This window comes from Neltuma alba, unplaced genomic scaffold (genome assembly GCF_004799145.2).
Source record: "Neltuma alba isolate B1F8T4 unplaced genomic scaffold, ASM479914v2 tig00003697_pilon, whole genome shotgun sequence".
Taxonomy (NCBI): Eukaryota; Viridiplantae; Streptophyta; class Magnoliopsida; order Fabales; family Fabaceae; genus Neltuma; species Neltuma alba.
In genome coordinates, this window is record NW_021633393.1 from 220,079 (window position 1) to 240,832 (window position 20,754).

Sequence of the window (20,754 nt, forward strand, 5' to 3'; positions counted from 1 at the left end):
TATTTAAGTCTTTTATTCCTTTTAATTATTATAAAATGGGATTGGACTAATTATCGCATAGCAAATAAATAAATAATAGATATTAAATCATCCAGCACATGGCCTCAGAGTCTCAGACACACAAACACCTGGCGCTCCACGGGATTCCCTCGGGCTACGGGTGTGATGGAGGGAAATGTGCGTGATAACTGGTTAGTGATGTAACGTCAGCGTTTTAAGGTGGAGAAGGGATGGTCAATGGGAAGGTAGAGGAGCGGTTTCCAACAAATAAAAGCTTTTACGTCACCTTACACCAAGTAAGGGAAAAATTGAAATTAAAAAAACAGTGGATTTGACGTGGTAAGATGTTTTATGCTCTGCAAAAATTAGGAGGAAAGAAAATAGAGAGAAGAAAAAACTGGAAGAAAATGTTATCGCCTGGCTTGCTTAGATGGATGAGAGAAAATAAAGAGAAAACAAAATTGATAAATATTTAAATGATTAAAACAGTCTTATCAAAATATATCATATTTAAAATTAAATTAAATTAGATATGACACTAACATTAGTATTATCAAATAATTAAAATCAAGTTATTTGGTTGGTATATATTTTCAGATTGTTATATTTTAAAACCAAATTATTTAATAAAAATATTGTTTTAAGATAAAGAAATAAAAAGTGAATAATTTTTTAAATATAATAAAGAAAATAAATATCGAAAGAAAGAGAGAGAGGAGGAGTAGTTTTGGAAATCTTTTTTCTTCTCAAATCTCTCTATATATAGGGAGCAAATTTATATAGAGAGCAAATTTGGAAAGAAAATGAGGTGTGGGGTTCGTCGTTTTTTTCTTTTACTTTTCCTTCCTTCCACATCTTCTCTTCTATCCAAGCAAGAGAAAACTTGTTTCCTTTCATGCCTTTTTCTCTTATTTTCTCTCTTTCCTAATTTTTTCTCAATCCAAACAAGGGGTAAGGTGACATAAAAGCTTTTATTTGTTGGAAGCCGCTTCTCTACCTTTCCTTAAGCTCATCTAACATTCTAAAGTTTTTTTTTTTGCTATAATATTTTATAGTGTATTTAATATGTTGAAATATTAAGTGGCTCGTATTTTAAAATATTTTTTTGGTTGTATCTAATCCTTTAAAATATTTTTTAGATGCATCTAGTATTCTAAAAATATGTTTTTGGTTTTGGGGCATCTAGCACTAAGAAAAAAGAAAATGAAGTTATTTTTCGGGCACGTGTTTGTGTGTTCTGATCCAAATTTTCTCATAATAAAGGCAAAACTTTTTTTTTTCCCCGGTAACAATAATATGGCCAAACCTTAAGTGCGCACTATATACACAACAAAATAAGCAAAACTATATGCGAAGAAACATTGAATCCAATGTCACCATAAGTCAATGCAATTAGGGCCTGAGAGCGGGTATTTTGCATGCATAGAAACAGACTTATCAATGTGACTCGAGCCGAATGATAATGGAGATTGTAATATCGTGATGGATAATTACTACCAGTTGCAAGAGTAAGTACTAAAAGTTTACCATTAACGATCCATGTATGCCATGATAACATTTTTGAACATACAAGGAACTGGTTATTCTCGGAAACTGCATTAATTAATTTCCACTTGCACTGAAAGTAGTCGTAATAATAACGATGGAAATGCCTCAACCCTTATATATAACATTTGGGAGCACAAGTAGTAACGGACAGAAAAAAGTATCCAAACCCACAACTACAATATCATGATGCAGTAAAGAGGGAAGACATAGTTATTCATGGAAGCCCTACTGGCTGTTTTTTTATACTTAAAATAATTATTATTTACTGTCAAATTATCACTTGCCCTTCCAGCATTTAATATTCGATATTCTTACCTCAATGATACTCATGGTATTTGCATTTTACGCCATCAAATTGTATTGACTTTCCTGTGTTAGAATTAAGCTCTTCAATTAATTCCTTTTCGGCCAGTAAGTTATCTGCCTTTGGCTTGTTATATGCCCTATCGAATGGGCTTCTTTGTCTTGGGGTTCATCTACTTATTGGTTACAGAACCAATAATTCCATTTTTTTTTCTTGTCATTACAGATATTTCTTTCAACATTCGCTCAATCCCTTCGTTCTCATCCTTGCTTTGTTTATTCTTTTTTTTTTTTTGACCGGAACCTTGCTTTGTTTATTCAGTAATTAAACTTTCTTGTCATTTTATTCAGGAAGTAAGAATGGACATTCCCATTTCTGTTGGTGCAAAAATAGCAGAGCTTACTTTAAAACCCATTGGAAGGCAGGCGCGATATTTATCAAGCCATAGAAAGATTCTTAAGGAGCTAGAGGATCTAGTGGAGGAGCTGCGGACAACGAAAGAAGGCATCGACAATCGAGTTGACGCTAGAAGAAGAAATGGAAGGGAGATCAGAGGTGAGGTGCTCAGATGGCAAGAAGGTGTCACTAAGACTTTAGAAGAAGCACAGCAACTTTGTGAAGATGCACGTCATGCAAATGTTGGATGTTTCATATGGTCTTTTCCTAACTTGAAGTCCCGACATCAACATCGCAGAAAAGCAAAGCAAATGGCAAAAACAATTGTTGAAGTGAAGAAGGAGGGGAATTTTGACTATGTTGCGCATGTTCCACCTTTAGATACAAGAATCTTAGTCAAGAAGGACATTGTGTTGTCTCTGATGGACCCTAAGATGAGCAAAATTGGGGTTTATGGGATAAGCGGAGTGGGAAAGACTACTCTTGTGAAAGAAGTTGCCAAACAAGTGTGGGATGACAAATTGTTCGATGCAGTGGTTATGGTAACTATATCCCAAACAAATCTTGGAAGAATTCAAGATGAGATTGCAGAACAGTTAGGCCTTGATTTAGAAGGGATGACCTCATCAAGTGGAAGAGCCAACTGCCTGTGTGAGAGGATAAAAAAGGAGAAAACTGTCCTGATCATACTAGATGATTTATGGGAGAAAATTGATTTGGAGAAGTTAGGAATCCCTTCTCTAGATACACTTGGAAAAGTTAATCCAGAAAAGATGGCAGTTCCTCTAGTGGATGATTATAAGGGTTGCAAATTATTGTTGACTTCAAGGAGCCAAGATATCTTACAAAAGAATGACACTCACAAGAACTTCGCCCTTCAACTTTTGGATGGTGAAGAATCTTGGAGATTGTTTGAAGCCACGGTTGGTGAAGATAAAGATGATGAGGTCCGAACTATAGCAACCCAAGTGGCTCAAAAGTGTTTAGGCTTTCCTGTTTTGATAGTCACAATTGCAAAGTCATTAAAGGATAAAGGTCTTCATTATTGGAGAGATACCTTGAACAACCTAGAAAAGGTTGATAACAAAGACGTCCAAGAAACCCTTATTTTAGCTTTGAAATTCAATTTGAATCGGTTGGAAGATGAAGTAAAGAAAGTTTTCTTTCTTTGTGGTGTACATGGAACATTCATACCCATCAGTGACTTGTTGAAATATGCGATTGGCTTGGGTATATTCAAACATGTAGATACCATTGAGGGTGCCAGGAATAAGCTTCATAGAATAATTGATGACTTGAAGGCGTCTTGTTTGTTGGTTGATGATGATGCAAGATCGGGAGTGATCAAGATGCATAATAGTGTTCGTGAAGGAGCTGTCTTGATTGCCTCGAAATTTGTTTTTACTAAATGTAATTTGAAGCTGCAAGATTGGCCAAGAAAGGATATTCCAGAAAGATGTACCCATATTATCTTGAAACGTTGTTACATACAAAAGCTTCCTGAAAGGTTAGAGTTTCCCCATCTAACATTTCTCCACATAAATAGCATGGATAATCAGACTTTAGAAATTCCAGATATCTTTTTTGAGGGGGTACAAAACCTTGAGGCATTAGATTTAACAGGCATGATCATGTCTTTATTACCAACATCTCTCAGGCACTTGACCAAACTCAAAATGTTGTGTTTGGATTTTTGCTCTTTGAAAGATATGACTGGAATAGGTGCTTTGATAAATTTAGAAATTCTTACCTTAATCTATTCATCCATGGAAGAGTTCCCAAGTGAAATAGAGCAGTTGACCAGGCTTAGAATGTTGGACTTGAGTAATTCTAGTACTACGATTAAGACCACCCTACCCAACATTTTGTACAAGTTGACCAAAATAGAGGAATTGTATATGGGCAATGCCATAATTAAGTGGGAGGTAGAAAGTTCGTCTGAGCAAAAGACAAATGCAAGTCTTCCTAAGCTTAGCCATTTGATTTGCTTGACCACTCTAGAAATTCAAGTTAGTGAGGCTAGGCTTTTGCCCAAGGACATACCATTTGATAAGTTAGAAAGATACAAGATTGTTATCGGAGATAAATGGGAATGGTCAAACAACAAAGAGACCTTAAGGTTGCTAAAGGTGAACTTGGATACCAGCATTCGAGGGGAAGGAGGGATCAAAACATTGATTGAAAGAGCTGAAGATTTATACTTGGATAATATAAGTGGCATTTCAAATGTGCTTTTTGAATTGAATGGCGAAGGATTTCCATCGCTAAAGCATTTGCTTATCCAAAATAATGGTGAAGTTCAACATATTATCAACTCCATGAAGAGGAATCAAACTCAAGCTTTATTCCCAAAATTAGAGGCACTAATACTTCAGAATCTCAATAATTTGGTGAAGATATGTCATGGTCCGATTAGGAATGATTCTTTTGGCCAACTTAAGCTCGTCAAAGTCGAAAGTTGTGATCAATTAATATGTCTCTTCTCTGTTTCAGTGATTAAAGCTTTTTCTCATCTTGTTGAGATTGAAGTTTCAGAATGTAATTCCATGACGAAGATTGTGTCTCTAGAAAATGCAGAGAGCGGAAAAATTATTGATGACAATATTGAGTTTCTTTCATTGCGCTCTTTGACCCTACAACATTTGCCCGCCACCTACAATTTTTACTCTCACGAGTTGACGTCTCTTCCGAGAACTAAGCAGAGCTCGCTGCAGCCTGGTACTCTGACACCCTTTTTTAGTGCCAAGGTAATGGTATGTCCTTTAATTTTTTTTTTTGGGCACCCTTATATTGGTCAAGATGAGTAATATGCAACGATGAAACTTTTTTTTTTTAATTGAATAATACGATGAAACATTTTATCAGCATCATCTTAATTATACATGAATGACGTTAGGTTTTGGATATCCGAGGTCGTTCAAAATTGTCATTATTAACATTATGTCCATCCTATTTTGTTGTGTATTTCTTTTGTCAAAGTGAAACGAAAACCATTTTGTTCCACAGGTTAAATTTTCTAATCTGGAGACTTTGAAGTTGAGTTCGGTTAATTTGAAAACAATTTGGGATGACAAAACGCCATGCTTGATGGAGAATTTGGCCAACTTGACTGTAGAAGATTGCTGTGGCTTAAAGTATTTATTCTCGTCTTCTATAATTGGAAGACTATCAAATCTCAAGCAACTTGAAATAAGTAAATGTGATACGATGGAGAAGATAGTTGCTATAGACGAGAATTATGGCGGTGCAACAAGAGAGGTAAATTTAATTTGATCCAAAAAAAATTGCTTTTATTAATCATAGTTCGGTTTTATGAAGTTGAAATTGAATGTCAACCCCTCCCTCTATTTTCAATTTATAAACGATTCGGTCTTATATATACACATATATATTATCCCTGATCCTTAATATAAGGGTTGGCTTAACTTTTATTGTAGTCTTAAATATAAAATTCCAATCTATTTGTCTTTTATATTTATCTATTTTTTTCTAATGCAGTCTTTGTAATAATGGTAGTTGTACTCATTGCACTTGATTAATAAGGATATTTTAGAAAAGACAACACTTATTTATTATAAATAACTAATTAGTTTTTTTAAGTTAAATTAGTCAACTAGCTCATATATAGAGGACCGGAAATGGTATTATAGACAGAAAATATAAAATAGCTGCGTGGATTCCGTTTAGATGGTTGTTTATTAAATAATACATAAATGAGAGGATATTGTCACCAAGCATATAATAGTATTCTCTATTCTCTCATTAAGTAATAACTAGGCTAGCTTCATTATTAAATTCTTGTTTTAATTTTTTAATCATTAATTTACACAATTATTTACTTTGCAATTGGCAATTTGAATAACATTCTTTTTTTATTTTATTTTTTTAGACAATTATTGGAATTTTAAAAAATAAACTTTGAACAGTGAGGGCATGTCTTATATTTTAAATTAATTGAATTCGTTTTCCAATTAAAAGAGTGCATGCAGAGGCGGCAATCTATGGGACCATCTGATCCCTTATTCCTTAATTTCTTTTAAAGTTATCCCTTAATCTGAACATCATTAATATTATTTTATTCTCAATTTTCATGTTCTCATTTTGGGGGTCTATTTTAGGTTTTGCATTGGCCAGTTCAATAACAGGAGCTCTAACCTTGCAAATAAATATCACAGGTGCTTTTCCCCAAATTGGAAGCAATAATAATAAAAGACATGCAGAATTTAAAGATGATATGGCAACCCATTCTGGCTTCAAATTCTTTGGCCTGCTTTAAAACATTGGAAGTCAAGAATTGTGAAAAAATTGAGAAGATATTTCCCAACTATATGAATGGAGCACTTGCAAATCTAGAAACATTGAAGGTTGAAGGCTGTATGTCGGTGGAAGAGATATTCCAGTTGGATGTCGATGCAGGTAATACAACGCGGCTCAAGGACATCACGCTACTCCAATTGCCACAACTGAAACAAATTTGGAGCAAAGGTTCTCAGTCAAGTCTTCACCTTGAGAACTTGCAAGTTGTGCGTGTTGAAGACTGCGGTGATTTGGAGTACCTTTTCCCATTCTCCATACCCATGAACTTGCCTCTACTTGAACAAATTACAATAAAGCGAGCTAAAAGGATGAAGGAGATTGTTTCTTAGAGAGAAGAAACCTTAGATGATCTTGTCGGATTGAGTTGAATCAACTAACCTCCGTGGTGTTTTGGAGTTTACAAAATTTACAGGGATTTTGTGCTGGAAATTATAGTTTATCTTGTCTATCATTGAAAGAATTAAGTGTCTATAGCCAAGGAAGACTTCTTCATGACAGTCTCCATGTCTCCATGAAACAATCTCTTTTCATGCTTGATGAGGTATGGCTCGTCTTTTAAGAAAAATAATCATACTTTTTGTGTGTGCGTGTTTGCCATGATGTGTTTAGGAATTCCTGGATTAATCAACACTCAGGTCCATATTACTTATTAATATTTATATTACTTTTCTAGTTTTTTGTTTTATTTGCAAAATCACTTATTGAAAGTTTTGTAGTTAAGTAAATCTCACATTTTAATTTCAAATTGATAATATTTTTAATCCATTCCATATATCTCATAATGTAGTTGATTTTAAATATGATATATCTTTCTTTTGTTAAAACTTCTCTCAATACGCTCAGTTCAAAAAATATATCCAGACTACCGGCATCAAAATATGGGTTGAAACTTTAAAAAAAAAAAAAGATTAATACAATTTTCCAAATGTTTTAATTTTTTAATAAACTTTTATTTATTTATTTATTTCACTTTTATATTTGTTGATGCCTCTTACATTGACCTTACTCTAACACAGCTTTAATTGGGGTCTGCTAAGTAAAAATATTAATACTCTTCTACTTACAGTGGATTCCATTCTTATCACACACATGCCCACACACATACTAGAGGCCTTGTACAGTATGGGGCCCTAGTCAGCCGCCTATTGGCTAGGCCTTACACTCCCTCCGGTCTTAGTTTTTCTTGTTTTTTATTAATAACTCAGACATGTTTAATCAAATAGTGGACCGGTTCTTGGTGTTCTAGAATGCCTACATGTGACAGAATGTTCCAATTTGAAGCACTTGGTGCCTTCCTAAGTAACTTTTAATCACCTAACGTATTTAGAGGTGGAAAATTGCAGTAGATTAATGTATTTAATTACCTCTTCAACAGCAAGAAGTATGATTCAGTTAACAACATTAAAGATAAGAGAGTGTGATTCAGTTGAGCAAATTGTGGCGGAAGAGGGAGGGGAGAGCATAAATGGAATTGTTTTCAACAGTCTAATAGTTCCGGAAATTGATAGTTTGCCCGAGCTCCAAATGTTTTGTTCTAGTAGTAACTGCTGCTTCAAGTTTCCAGTGCTGGAGACACTTGTAACAAGGCAATGTGTGAGAATGGTTTCTCTGCGACTGACACAATCGCACCATTGCTTCCGAAGATACTAACACATGAACAAAATGTACAATGGCTTTGTGAATGTGATCTAAACAGTACAGTTAACAAGATGTTCCAGGACAACGTATGCTTTTATTCTAAGCAACTGTGGATCTCATGACATATGAAGTTAGGGAATACTTTTTCTGCGTAATCTCAATTAGCCAAATTTTATTGTTTAATGTGTTTTGAATGTGTAGGGATATGTTTGAGTTTAACAAAAACACCCTTTACAAACATGGAGAAACAGATAATCATTCTTTATGTTCTCCTGACCCTATGCACACCAACAATTGCAGGTGGCATTCCGTAGTTTCGAGTGTCTGGAGCTATCTCGATATCCTGAGTTAGGAGATGTCTAGCTCTGGTACAGTGATTTAAGCATGAAATGTTTGGTAATTTAGTAAGTTTAATAGTACACAAATGTGACTTTTTATCAAAAGTCCTTTTGCCTTTAAATTTGTTGAAAGCGCTGCCCAACTTGGAAGAGCTTGGAGTGAGTAAATGTGATTCACTGAAAGCTCTGATTGAATTACCAAATATGAATGAAGGAAGAATATTAATGGAAAAGGAGACCATTCATTTGAAAAGAATATATCTCTCTTGCCTTCCTGAGCTCAAGCACGTCTGGAAACGAAACTCTCAAGAAGTTGTCTATTTTGAAAATTTTGAGGAGATTTCATTTGATAAAAGTCTGGAGCTGCATACGTCAAAAATCCAAGGATTCAGGGAAACAACAGAAAAAGGTGACTGCTATTATCAGCAACCCGCGTGTTCCATTGGACAGGTATGGAACTTTCCTTCCTTGTTCAAATTATATATACCTAATATACATGAACATAGCGTTATCCGTACCAAGTAATTTACGCATGTAATGAAATACACACACACACAAACTTTGATAAATAAAAATATGTAATATATATGTACTTCTAAATTATAAATAGTGTGACTTGTTAAGAGTTTTAATAGGTCATATATATTATAATTTATAACTAATAATTGTATGTTGACGTTGCCTTCACGGCCTAGTTTCGAAGCCATGATGCCCATTGCATAGCATTGCTCTTCTTACCGTTTTGAACTGTGCTTCACATGATTTATGAAATATTTTGGATAACCTTATTGGGGTTTCTTTTATGCATTATTGAAGTACTTAGAAATATATTTATAAAATGATTATAATTCGTGTGAGATAATTGGAAAAAAAAAAGTATAAACATGATTTAAATATTTTATGAGACATATAAATTAGATATTTCTTTTAATTTAATAGGTTATACATAAGTTTTAATATTTTGAAATTTCGAATAATCGTTAAACAAAGAGGTTCATGTTGTGTTTGCTATCGGTGAGAAGACATGAGGCTAAGTCCGAATAATAAAATGAAGATGAGCTGGTTGTGTTTGTGTCTGTAGTAAAGTTTTCTCGCAAGAATTTCGTAATTTTTTTTCTCAATGTAAGAGTCAGTTAATAACTTAAATAGTAGTATTAGTGTTTAGAGTATTTTTTAAAAAAATCGGAGGAGGAAATTCAACAGAATGAAATGAAATATCATTACTATCAATCAATCAATTTCTATTATAAAAACATGACAACTATACATGTTTCTCTGATAACAACTACTCTTCCGGTCCTAATTATAAGACCCAATTGACTTATTTGAGGAGATTAAGGAAGTAAGTTAAGTTGGTTATTTGTAATAAATAAGTGTTGTCATTCCTAAAATATCTTTGCTAATTAAGTATATTGGCTAAAACTATCATTATTAGAAGGATTATCTTGGAAAAAAATGCATAAATATAAGAGACAAAATAGATTGGGGTCTTATAATTAGGACCAAATAAAAAGTCAAATGGGGTCTTATAATAAGGACCGGAGGAGTATATATTATTGGTTTGCCATGTACATATTATGTTTTTGTCGAACATTTTGATAAGGATGTAAGTGATTGGATACAATGAAGTGATATAAACAGTCAAAATTTAATTATTTTTAATGTGACAAATCATCCAGTATCATGCCATATGCGGTAAGAATATTAAGCCCCTTGTCATTCTTTCCTGGCTAAATGGACTTATGGACTGCACAAAGCCACTTAACACGGACTCACGAACGCGGATGTGAAAAATTGCAGGTATTTGCATTTGAACATTCTAATTCCCAGCAGCTTAGATGGGGTGGCATTGATTTGCAAATTAAACAAGCTTTGTTTTATGTTGAAAAGGTATGCATTCTTTTTATGTTTATTCTATCTATCTATCTTTAGTTTCACTCTTTCTACACAAAAAGATGCATGGTTAAGGAAAAATATAATTACACATATATCTTGTAAAACTGTATAAACAAAATGTTTATGTTAACTAGTTAATTATATGATGAAACAAATTGCATATTGTCTTTTTAGGTGTCCCAAAATTTGGAGGGGTTGCTATTAAATGAAAAGGACATTATGAGGATGTTAAATGGCAACAATGAGAAGAATCTATTTCAAAGCATAAAAAGGCTTCATCTGCAATACTTTCAAGAAACTCCAATAAAGTTTTTAAATGATTTGATCCGAAAATTTCCCGCTATAACTGTACTTCAAGCACGTTGCAGTTCTTTTAAAACATTCTTTCCTTCAAAAGAAATTGGTTGTTTCAGTATTTATAGTCCCATCCGAATTAAAACATTGTGGCTATTTCAATTGGAGCAGCTTGAGCATATATGGAATGATGACGACTCAGCATCTCATCCCGTAGTTCAAAACCTTGAATATCTATATGTAGAGGAATGTTCAAAGATAATAAGATTTGCAACATCTTCTGCATCTTTCAAAAATTTAACTTCCTTGAAAGTGAAAGATTGCAATGGGCTTATGTACTTCATGACAACTTGCACTGCTAAAAGTCTCGTCCACCTCACAAGCTTAGAGGTTAGCAATTGTGGGATGTTAGAGGAAGTTGTGATGACGGATGATGAAGGAGAATCAGAAGAAGAGGTCACATTTGAAAGCTTGGAGTGTTTGAAACTGACTTGTTTGACAGGCCTCAAAAGCTTTTGCTGTGAAAATCACACCTTCATATTCCCATCTTTGGTGACACTTAAAGTGATAGGATGCCACAAAATGCAAAATTTTTCATCTGCATTCCGCATTGCCCCATTTGTGAAATCTGTGGAAGTGGAAGATGGAAAGAAACGTTGGAAAGGCGACCTTAACTCCACCATTAAACAGTTATTCATAGACAAGGTATGTACGTCAAAAAAGTGAATTCCAAAAATTTTTATGCACTTCTTAGCTGCTGCTGCTGCTTCTTCTTCTTCTTCTTCTTGTCCCCCAAGAGCGCTAAACTCTACTTGTCTGTCTTTGGCCTCTATTGGAAAAGCTATATAACAATGCTAAGTGTCATAATATGATATTTCCTTGCCTGACTCAATTAGGCAATCGGAGACGGAATTGAAGATGACCACAAAGAATCTTCAAGTAGCCAGACACAGGAAAAGAGTGTAGGCAAAAGCAGAGCATTAAGCATTGAGGAGCATGGAGCAAAGTCAAATGCTGATGAGATTGTTGATTTAGGGAAGCAAGAAATCCAGACTTCCTATTCCACATACAGGTATACTAACTATGATTGTCTTCTATTCATCGTTTGTTCATAAATAATCATTCTACAACTCAAATATTGGCCTTAATTTCTTTCTTCATAGATTCTAGTGGCTTTCTATATTACTTTTCTTAAGTTAACCTTATTTTATTATTACTACAACCTCATGTCACATTCTATATTTATTTATTTTATTTATTTAGGTATTGACACTCAAAAGATAAGTGAAATCGTTGAGACGCCCTTGGATCAAGCTAGTCAAAACACATTGAGTCTTACACAAGCTGATGCAGGTGCTGATCCAGTTATGCAATACTATTTTTTATTTACTTGGAAAGAAGTGATTTATTAGCATTTTACAAAAAATATATATACTGTTTTTTTTAATTAAAAAAAAACTTATTTGTTTAGTTGTTGAGATTCGGGAGATGCATGAAACTTCTGAGGGAGATGTTGCTTAGGATGCTGAAAATACACTGAGCATTACCATTGTTCAAGGTGCAGGTACTGTTCATGTTTGCTTTGTTTGAGTATTCTATAGATATTTTAAAACTATATTCTACACTAGGAGCTCAAGAACAGCAAAACCTCTTTAGCCCCTACCTGCAAAACCTTCTGGCTTTATAATCAACAGTGTAATCATCCTCCAAACGATCTGAACATAACTTTTGACCATCAAATTTTGTTGCTAATCCCTTAGAGGCAACAATAGTAACCTCTAGTTAAATTTCCAACTTCCAAGACTCAATTCTTCACTCTCCGTCCACGCATAACTATATATGAATATTATCTTAGGCATCCTAGCCCTTGCCTTTCCATATAAACCATGGGGCCATATCTAACAGTCCGGAAATTTTCCAGCTTTGGAATATTATCTTAGCCTCTAAAATAACATTTTTAATCATAATTTTAAGCATCCTTAATCATACTTTTAGTACTTTGAGTTACTTGTTTAACACTTAGGAAACCTCAAAACAGCAAATTATAGTTAGTTTCAAGATTCAACAATTCAGTTCAGCAAGCATCGCCCTCATGCACCCCCACAGACATGCATAAACTTGTTTCTCATCTTTAATAAGTAGGCTTCTTCCTCAATAGAAGTAGATTTCAATCGGCCCCATCATTCTTAAAACCAGTGTTGTGTGTGGGTACCGTGCTCTCCTCTTCCCTCTCCGTCTTCCCCAATGTCGTCTGCTTCTTTTCTCTCACTCTGTTCTGTTGCACAAATATGAGTGAAGTGAGGACTGTGCGTGTGGCTGACAACTTAAATCTTAAGTTTTTGGACCAATGGTGCCTTTTGTTAAAACACAACATTCTTTTTTTTTTTTTTAAACAAACAATTTTGTTCGGTCTAATTGGTCTTTATCATTATATTCTTTTGATTAACTAATAATCTATTTTTCTTTTATGTTAACTATAATCTACTAAAAAAGTTACATTCAGATGGTGTTAGGAATCAAGAGATGTACAAGATCTTAGACAATGCCTTAGTTCCGGTTGCTCAAAATGTACTAAGCTCTTCTGTGGTTTACAATACAGGTACTAATTTTGTTCTACAGTCTTTAAGTATATGATTTGTAAGAAAAAAGCAGAGCAATAATTTTTTTAAAAAAAAATCTCTTTAGACGAGTGACAATTTTTCTCCTAAAATATGAATCATACCTTCTTCTTTTTTTAACTGAATTCCGTTTGACTTCACAAGCTTCGGAAGCCGTGATCCAAGATGAAGGTGCTGAACTTGTTTTTGGTTTACAGTTTCCATAAATGATCTAAAATTTTTTCGATATGACATTTGGGTTCAATACTCTCTGGCTATATTGTTGAAAGTAAGTTTTTGGATCAATAGAAAAAGAACTGCTAAAATTGTTGACAATAAAAAAAAAAAAGTAACGCATTTTTTCGTTTTTGTTAGATAGAACTAATTTGCTGTTATTTTTGAAATATCGTATCATTTCATTTACTGAGTTAAGAAAATAATTGTGTACATCTTCAAAATCAATAGATGTATGATATCAGTGTTGAAAGGCCCATTAGTTCGATCAACCAAAATTGCTTTGAGCACCACTACAATTTGTGATGCAAGTAATGACGTGGATTGTTTTGTAGACTATATAATATGCATGAAATGATCTAAAATTGCTCTGTAATATGTAATGACTCCATCATAGTACTTCCTGATTTACTACTTTCTATTGTGAATTGGAATGCACTAGATGGATGACAGGATTTACAGCTTCATGCAAGTGAAAATTTACTGGTCCAGACCACAAGATCTATTCTGAATGATTGCGAAGAAAGTAATATTGCGTTTCGATTAATTTTGTTCATCTTTTTTGGCAAAATTTGTTGCATTCTATTTTGTTGTTTCTTCTCTAAAAAATGAACATGGTTGTTTAGATACAGAGATTAAAGAGATGCATAAAACCATTCAAAGACCGTTGGATCAAAATGCTGAAGACATGTTCATCCCTGCCTCAGTTCAAGATAGGTATATTGATCAGTGCATTTTATACATTCTGGAAGGAAAAAACATGTATCTTGCCAAAATCTTCTCATTCTATTTTTTTTCCTTTTTGGTTTGTTTTACTTATTTTTATAGCTACTGGGACTCGTGTGACACATGAAAGCATTCATAAACCCTTTGTTCAAGTCATACAGAATGCATGGAACATTACCATAGTACAAAATAAAGGTTTAATTCAATAAATGTGGCTTTGTTGTCTCCAAATTTGCCATGTCTATTCTCTAACTTCTATGTTATACTAAAAGATAGAAGTCTTTGGATTAATTAATGATCCTAACTTTTTATTGTATTAATTGAAATCAAAGAGAAGAATCACATGACTTAGATATTCACCTCGGTAAAAATTTGTTCGACCAGACCACAATTTCTATGGTTGCAAACTACAAAGAAAGTAATGCATTTTTTACTTGTTGAAGGGGAAAGTTATTTCAATTTTTGCCAAAATCTTGTGTCATTCTATTTTCTAATTTTTCTTAGAACAGGGACACAAGAAACCTATGAATGCAAGAGAAGTTTCTCAGTTCATGATGCTCAAAATGTATTGAGTCCTACCGTGGTTTATGATACAGGTATTGACATCATATTATTTTACAGTCTCCAAGCTGCCATAAAGGATCAAATACTTGTAGAAGTTTTTCACTTAATTTGTTGTGTTTTAACTTTTTGAAAGTATTTTATAAGTTTTTCCATTATCTTGTGTCATTTTTTTTCCTAGGCATCCTATCTTTAAAGTCTAAACTTATTGTTTGCCTATTTTGACTCCAGAGACAACTAAGGCTATTGAGAATTCCTTAATCCAAACAACTCAAGGAGCAGAGAACCCTACTGCAATACAAGACATAGGTTCTAATCTTGTTTTGATAGATCTTTGATTTAATCAACTAATGATTATATTATCTCTGATCTTGAGTATAAGAGCTAGTTAACTAATTTGAGTAAATTAAAAAAATTAGTTAAATAAGTTATTTGTAATAGATATGTTATTTTTCTTAAAATATCTTTGCTAATCAAGTGTATTAGTTAGAACTACTATTATTACAAGGATTATAATAACAACAAGCCTTATCCCACTAGGTGGGGTCGGCTACATGAATCGTACAATGCCAATGTGCTCTATCAATAACCAAGTTTTTAGGCCCAGATAAAGGGAGGGTTGTGTTAGGCCCTCGACAGTCAACGTAGAAACCCTGTCGAATTTTATGATCATTATTACAAAGATTACTTTAAAAAAAAGAAGATAAATATTAGAAATAAAATGGATTGGGGTCTTATATTTAGAATCAAAATAAAAATCAAACAAGCTTTTATATTAAGAACTGAAGGTAGTGGTTTTTGTTATGTTAAGTAAAATTTGTCAGAAGAATCACATGACTCAAAAGCTTGTTCTAGTGAAAATTTGTTCAACCAACCCATACCTTTCTAATTGCCAAGAAGAAACAAAGTGATAAATTTTTTTACTTCTTGAAAGAAAATACTTTAGTTTTATAATTTTTAAAAAAGTCTTGTCTCATACAGTTTTTTTTTTTTTAGCTACCGGAACACAAGAAATACATGACACCTTCCAAGCTAACCAAGATACAGAGAGAATACAGGTTCTTATCTTGTGCTTTATTTTCCTTTTTTTTTTTAAAAAACTATTCGTTAGTTACGGGATTCAATTACATTTCTACTATGGTGTTTATTAAAATCTACCAAAAGAATCACATGATTCATCTATTGACTACTCTAGTTTTGTTATTAACTATTTTTGTTTCAAAAATTAAAAAAATATATTAAGTTTTGTTGGAGATCTAGTGACTATTGTTTAGTTATTTACTACTTTTATGTAATTAATAGCTATATAAAAGTAATCACTGAAACTTTGAGGACAAAAGTAGTCCATAGTTAAACTAGGATAGTCAATAGTTATATGAAAGTAATCACCGAGAGTAAGGACGGTGTTGTCATTTCACAATATTTTGAAATTCCAAAATAGTACCAGGAGTTTGATTTGGGATTTTGCAATTTACCTACTCATATTTATCTTTTAGTATTTTTGAGGGTATTTTAGTGTTTTTCCCCCTAAAATCTATTAGATGAATAATAAGACTTAAAAAATCCCTTGTAATTTGAAATGGATACATTGGTTATGACTGATGATGACGATGGATAGTAATTTTTTTTTCTTTTTACTTTTTACTTTGTCGAAGAAGAAAAATTTTTCATTTTAATTTGCCAAATCTTGTAGCATTTATTTATTTTTGCCAAAAGTTGTCTGTTCAGCCATTAGGACTGAAGAGATGAATGAGACCATTCAAATACCATTAGCTGAGGCTGGTGAAAGCACATTAACTCAGACCTCAGTTCAAGAAATAGGTATAGTAATCTTATTCTGTGGTTCCTGTTTGCCATAAATCACACTAATGAAGTGCTTTATCATACTGTGTGCCGTGACTCTTTTCTATAGCACTTTTTGACATATTTATGACATGAACTTTTTGCTGTGTGGATGGAACATAGTAAAAAGCAGTTTAGTCTTTTGGAAGAAAAAACATTTACTTTTAATTTTCCTTTTGCCCCTACAATCTTGAGTGATTTTGTGTTCAATTAATTTTCTTTTTGTTTTTTTTTTCCCCTTCTTACTGGTTTAGCTCTTCAAATTCAAGATGAAACTATTGAGAGGCCTTGGTTCACGGTACAGGTCAAGGCACGTTAATTCCTGGCATAGTTCAGAACACAGGTTCTAATCTTATGTTTTCTATTGAAGTACAATATTATTATGTTTACAAACAATTTTGTTCAGTTTAATTGGTCTTGGTTATTGTAATCTTTTGATTAACTAATAATTTATTTTTATTTTAACTAATCTACTAAAAAAATTACATTCAGATGGTATTAGGAATCAGGAGATGAACTTAGAGAACGCCTTAGTTCCTATTGCTCAAAATACACTAAGCTCTTCCGTCATTAACAATATGGGTACTGATTTTTGTTTTACAATCTTCAAATTACGATTTTTTTGCCTTAATATGTCTTCTTATATTTCAAATGCTAATTGCTCCCAAGCTTCAACTCTATTATTTTAGTTTGATTTGCCACCTTATTTAGTGATGTTTAATAACTCGTTAATGGAATGACTTTGAATGCTCACCAAGAGTAATGAACATCCAAACTCAACTTATCAAATCTGAACTAATTAGATCTTGTGTATTTCTTATCAATTGTTAAGCCATGCTATTACTCATTAATTGATACTTCAAGCTCTATACCATGTAAATCAAAATACAATTAAAAAAATTACATACTTCTAACAAGAATTTGACCAATCAAACTATAAACTCGTGTAGTAGCTAAAAGTAGCGCAAGTAACTCTTTTTCCCCGTCTATTTCTAGGATGACGAATTTCTCCCGGAAAAATATAAATCGTCCTTTTTTCTAAATTTTATTTGACTCGTTTATGTAGCTATTGGTCCACCTTCACAAGCTTTTGAAGCCGTGACCTCATCAATCGGAAATGAAGGTATTGATGTTTCTTTTCAGTTAATTCTTGTTTCATGACATTTTTGGGTTCAATATAGTCTCTGGCTTAATTGTTGAATATAAGGTTTTTGTATTATGAGTGAGCTAAAATCCAATAGAAAAAGAAGACACAAATATCTAAGTGGTAATCTATTTAACCAAGCCACGACAACTTCTAAAATTATTGGCAGCAAAAAAGTAATGAATTTTTCCTTTTTGTCATTAGATAGAACTAATTTACTTTTACCTTTGCAAACTAGTGTCATTTTGTTTACGGAGTTTTATAATTGTGTAGCTCTTCAAAATCAAGAGATGTATGATGAGATATGCATCAAATGATGTAAAATTCCTGTAGTACGTAATGACCCCATTATCGTACTTAATCGTTTATTAATTTCTTTTATGAACTGGAATGCACTAGATGAATCACAGGGTTTAAAACTTCTTCCAAATGAAAATTTGCTCGTCCAGGACACAACATCGATTGTGAATTATGACAAAGAAAGTAATATTGCTTTTCTGAAGAATTAATTTTAGGGAGAATTACAATAAGGTCCAAAGCAAGGAAAATAATTAAAAAACAAGTCTCAGAGGTTGTTATTCTCACTATAGAACTTGTTATTATAGGCTGTTGAAATTGTTATTAGATCTTTTGATAATTATTTCTTTTTTGTGGAACTTGATTGTAATTCCCTCTTAATTTTATTTATCTTTTTGCAGCATGTGTTAATATATTTTTTTCTTTCAAAAATAATTTTGGTTGTTTCGATAATGGGACTGTAGATGCATGAAACCATTCAAAGACTATCGGTTCAAAATACTGAACACCTGTTAATCCCTGTCTCAGTTCAGAACATAGGTATGATTAGTGCATTTTATCCATTTTGAAGGGAAAAAATTTGTATTTTGCCAAAATCTTATTAGTTATTTTTCTTTTTGGTTTGTTTTACTCATTTGTGTAGCTACTAGGACTCATGTGACACTTGAGAGTATTGATAAATCTTTCGTTCAGGCTATACAAAATGCATGGGATATTACCATAATACAGGATAGAGATTTGATTTAACAAGTCTAGTTTTGTTGTCTCCAAATTTGCCACAAAACCTTGAGTCACTCTATTTGCTGATTTTAATTCCCTTTTAATTACTTATTTAACCAGATATAATTGATCCAACTCCTTCCCAAGCTTCAAAAGCTCCGTCTTCATCAACAACACCATTAGCAGATTTTTGCAGTGGCTTTAAGGAGTTGGACATTTCCGCAGAGTTGCTGCCTTATTTGGAGGCTGGGGTGAAGCGCCATCCTCAATTCTTAACTGGCTCAACCAAAGCAACCAAGAGTGTTTGCTTCCTCCTCCTTTTCCTTATTCGCTGAGGTGACTCGTATTCTAAGGACCACTCGGAGAGGCAAATTGACAGAAGAAGATCGAAACAACATTCGAAAGTGTTGCACCGTCTTAGAAGCGGCTGGCTTTGATGCTTCATGGCTGAGTTACGTAAATAAATGCATTGGGGAATGCAGCGATGGAGCAGATATGAAGAGGAAGGTTGAGGAGACTAAAGGCCAAGCTTCAAATCTCGAAGCTCAGCCTGAGTCCATCGAGAAGGAGTTAGCTTCTGTAAAAGAGTCCTTAGTGTTGTTGCTTGATGAGGCTGATGGGCTGGACGACTTCATTGAATCCTGAAGTTTGTGTCCACTCTCTTAGAGCTACCTGCCTAGACTATGTATTTAATTTTTGCATGCTGCTTTTGTGGTCTGTCTACTGCATAATGTTTTCGGCAATGCTATAATATATTGCAGCAGACATTGGCTATGCTATATCCGTCTCAGGGTAGTGTTTTAATTATATGGCTTTGGATTGCAGTATGGGAGACTAATTCTTAGTCATTTTAAAGGGAAAGAACATATTGAGCATTTATTTTTTTTTATTTTTATTTTGATTCTAAATATGAGATCCCAATTTATTATGTTTCACATATTTATTATTTTTTCTAAGGTATTATTGTAATAATAGTAGTTCTAGTCAGTATATTTTATTAATAAGAATATTTTAGAAAAAATAATACTTATTTATTATAAATAACTAATTTAACTAGTTTTCTTAATATACTTAAATTAGTCAATTAGCTTTTATATCAACGATATAATATAACCTTTATTGTTCTTTAGCTTAAAAGAATTTGGCTTGGTTCCTCATACAATCAGGGTTCAATTCCTCATTTATCAAGATAGAAACTACCTCATAAAATGAACTTGGATTTTCTTCTGCCTTGATTGATTCTTTTAATTGAAATTCGGAGGTACTGTTCGAAAACAGCAACTTAATCATTGAACGAGAAATACAAATTAAGGTTTTGACACGTGTTAATTGTCGAAAGAAAATTTGTAATATAGAGAAGGGGCGGTGTTAGCAGCTAGCTTAGGCGCTCCACCTGTTAGATCCCACTTTGTGATTTTATACTATTTAAGTGAATTAATTCTTAATTATAACTTTTTAATTAGCATGTTAACCCAATTTATTTCTCATGACATAAGAAACTCTTCCTTGAAATTCAATTCAGCAAATCACAACATCTATACAACAGAAAAATGGATGTTTTACGTTTCAGTTAGAAGTAATTCATCTTTGGTATACTGAAATCTTGTGTCGTAATTTTAAATTAACTTCTGTTTCCTTTTTTTTTTTTTTTGGGTTTAACTTACTGTAGCTTTCCGAGCTCGAGGTGTGTAAAACACATTAACGCCAGACATAATTTTTCCGCAGTCTCTATTTCAGCATATTTGACTTCGAACAACTTTGTTATGTTCAATCAATTTTTGTCATATAATAGTCATTGCATTAACCAACAAATTCTAAATTTCTGTTGCATCCCTTGAAATTCTAATTATAAGACCTTGTTGGGTCTTATAATTATGATCCAAGGTAATACTTGGTTGAGAT

General features: G+C 33.0%; 1 protein-coding gene and 1 long non-coding RNA gene across 3 annotated transcripts; both read left to right on the plus strand.

Moving 5' to 3' along the window:
• The first annotated feature begins 3,021 nt into the window (after positions 1-3,021).
• On the plus strand, positions 3,022-6,894 carry LOC114742263 (disease resistance protein RPS2-like). The gene is made up of 3 exons (XM_028930537.1): positions 3,022-4,995; positions 5,255-5,501; positions 6,419-6,894. Exons 1-3 carry the CDS (start codon positions 3,022-3,024, stop codon positions 6,892-6,894), a joined length of 2,697 nt encoding a protein of 898 aa, XP_028786370.1.
• Positions 6,895-11,780: 4,886 nt separating this feature from the next.
• LOC114742249 (uncharacterized) lies at positions 11,781-17,794 on the plus strand. Of its 2 annotated transcripts, none has more exons than XR_003739846.1 (4): positions 11,781-11,803; positions 16,578-16,670; positions 17,184-17,273; positions 17,758-17,794. It is a non-coding gene; the product is annotated as an uncharacterized LOC114742249 (long non-coding RNA). The 2 variants fall into 2 exon arrangements; XR_003739845.1 differs by lacking the exon at positions 11,781-11,803 and adding an exon at positions 14,460-14,483.
• The last annotated feature ends 2,960 nt before the right edge of the window (positions 17,795-20,754 follow it).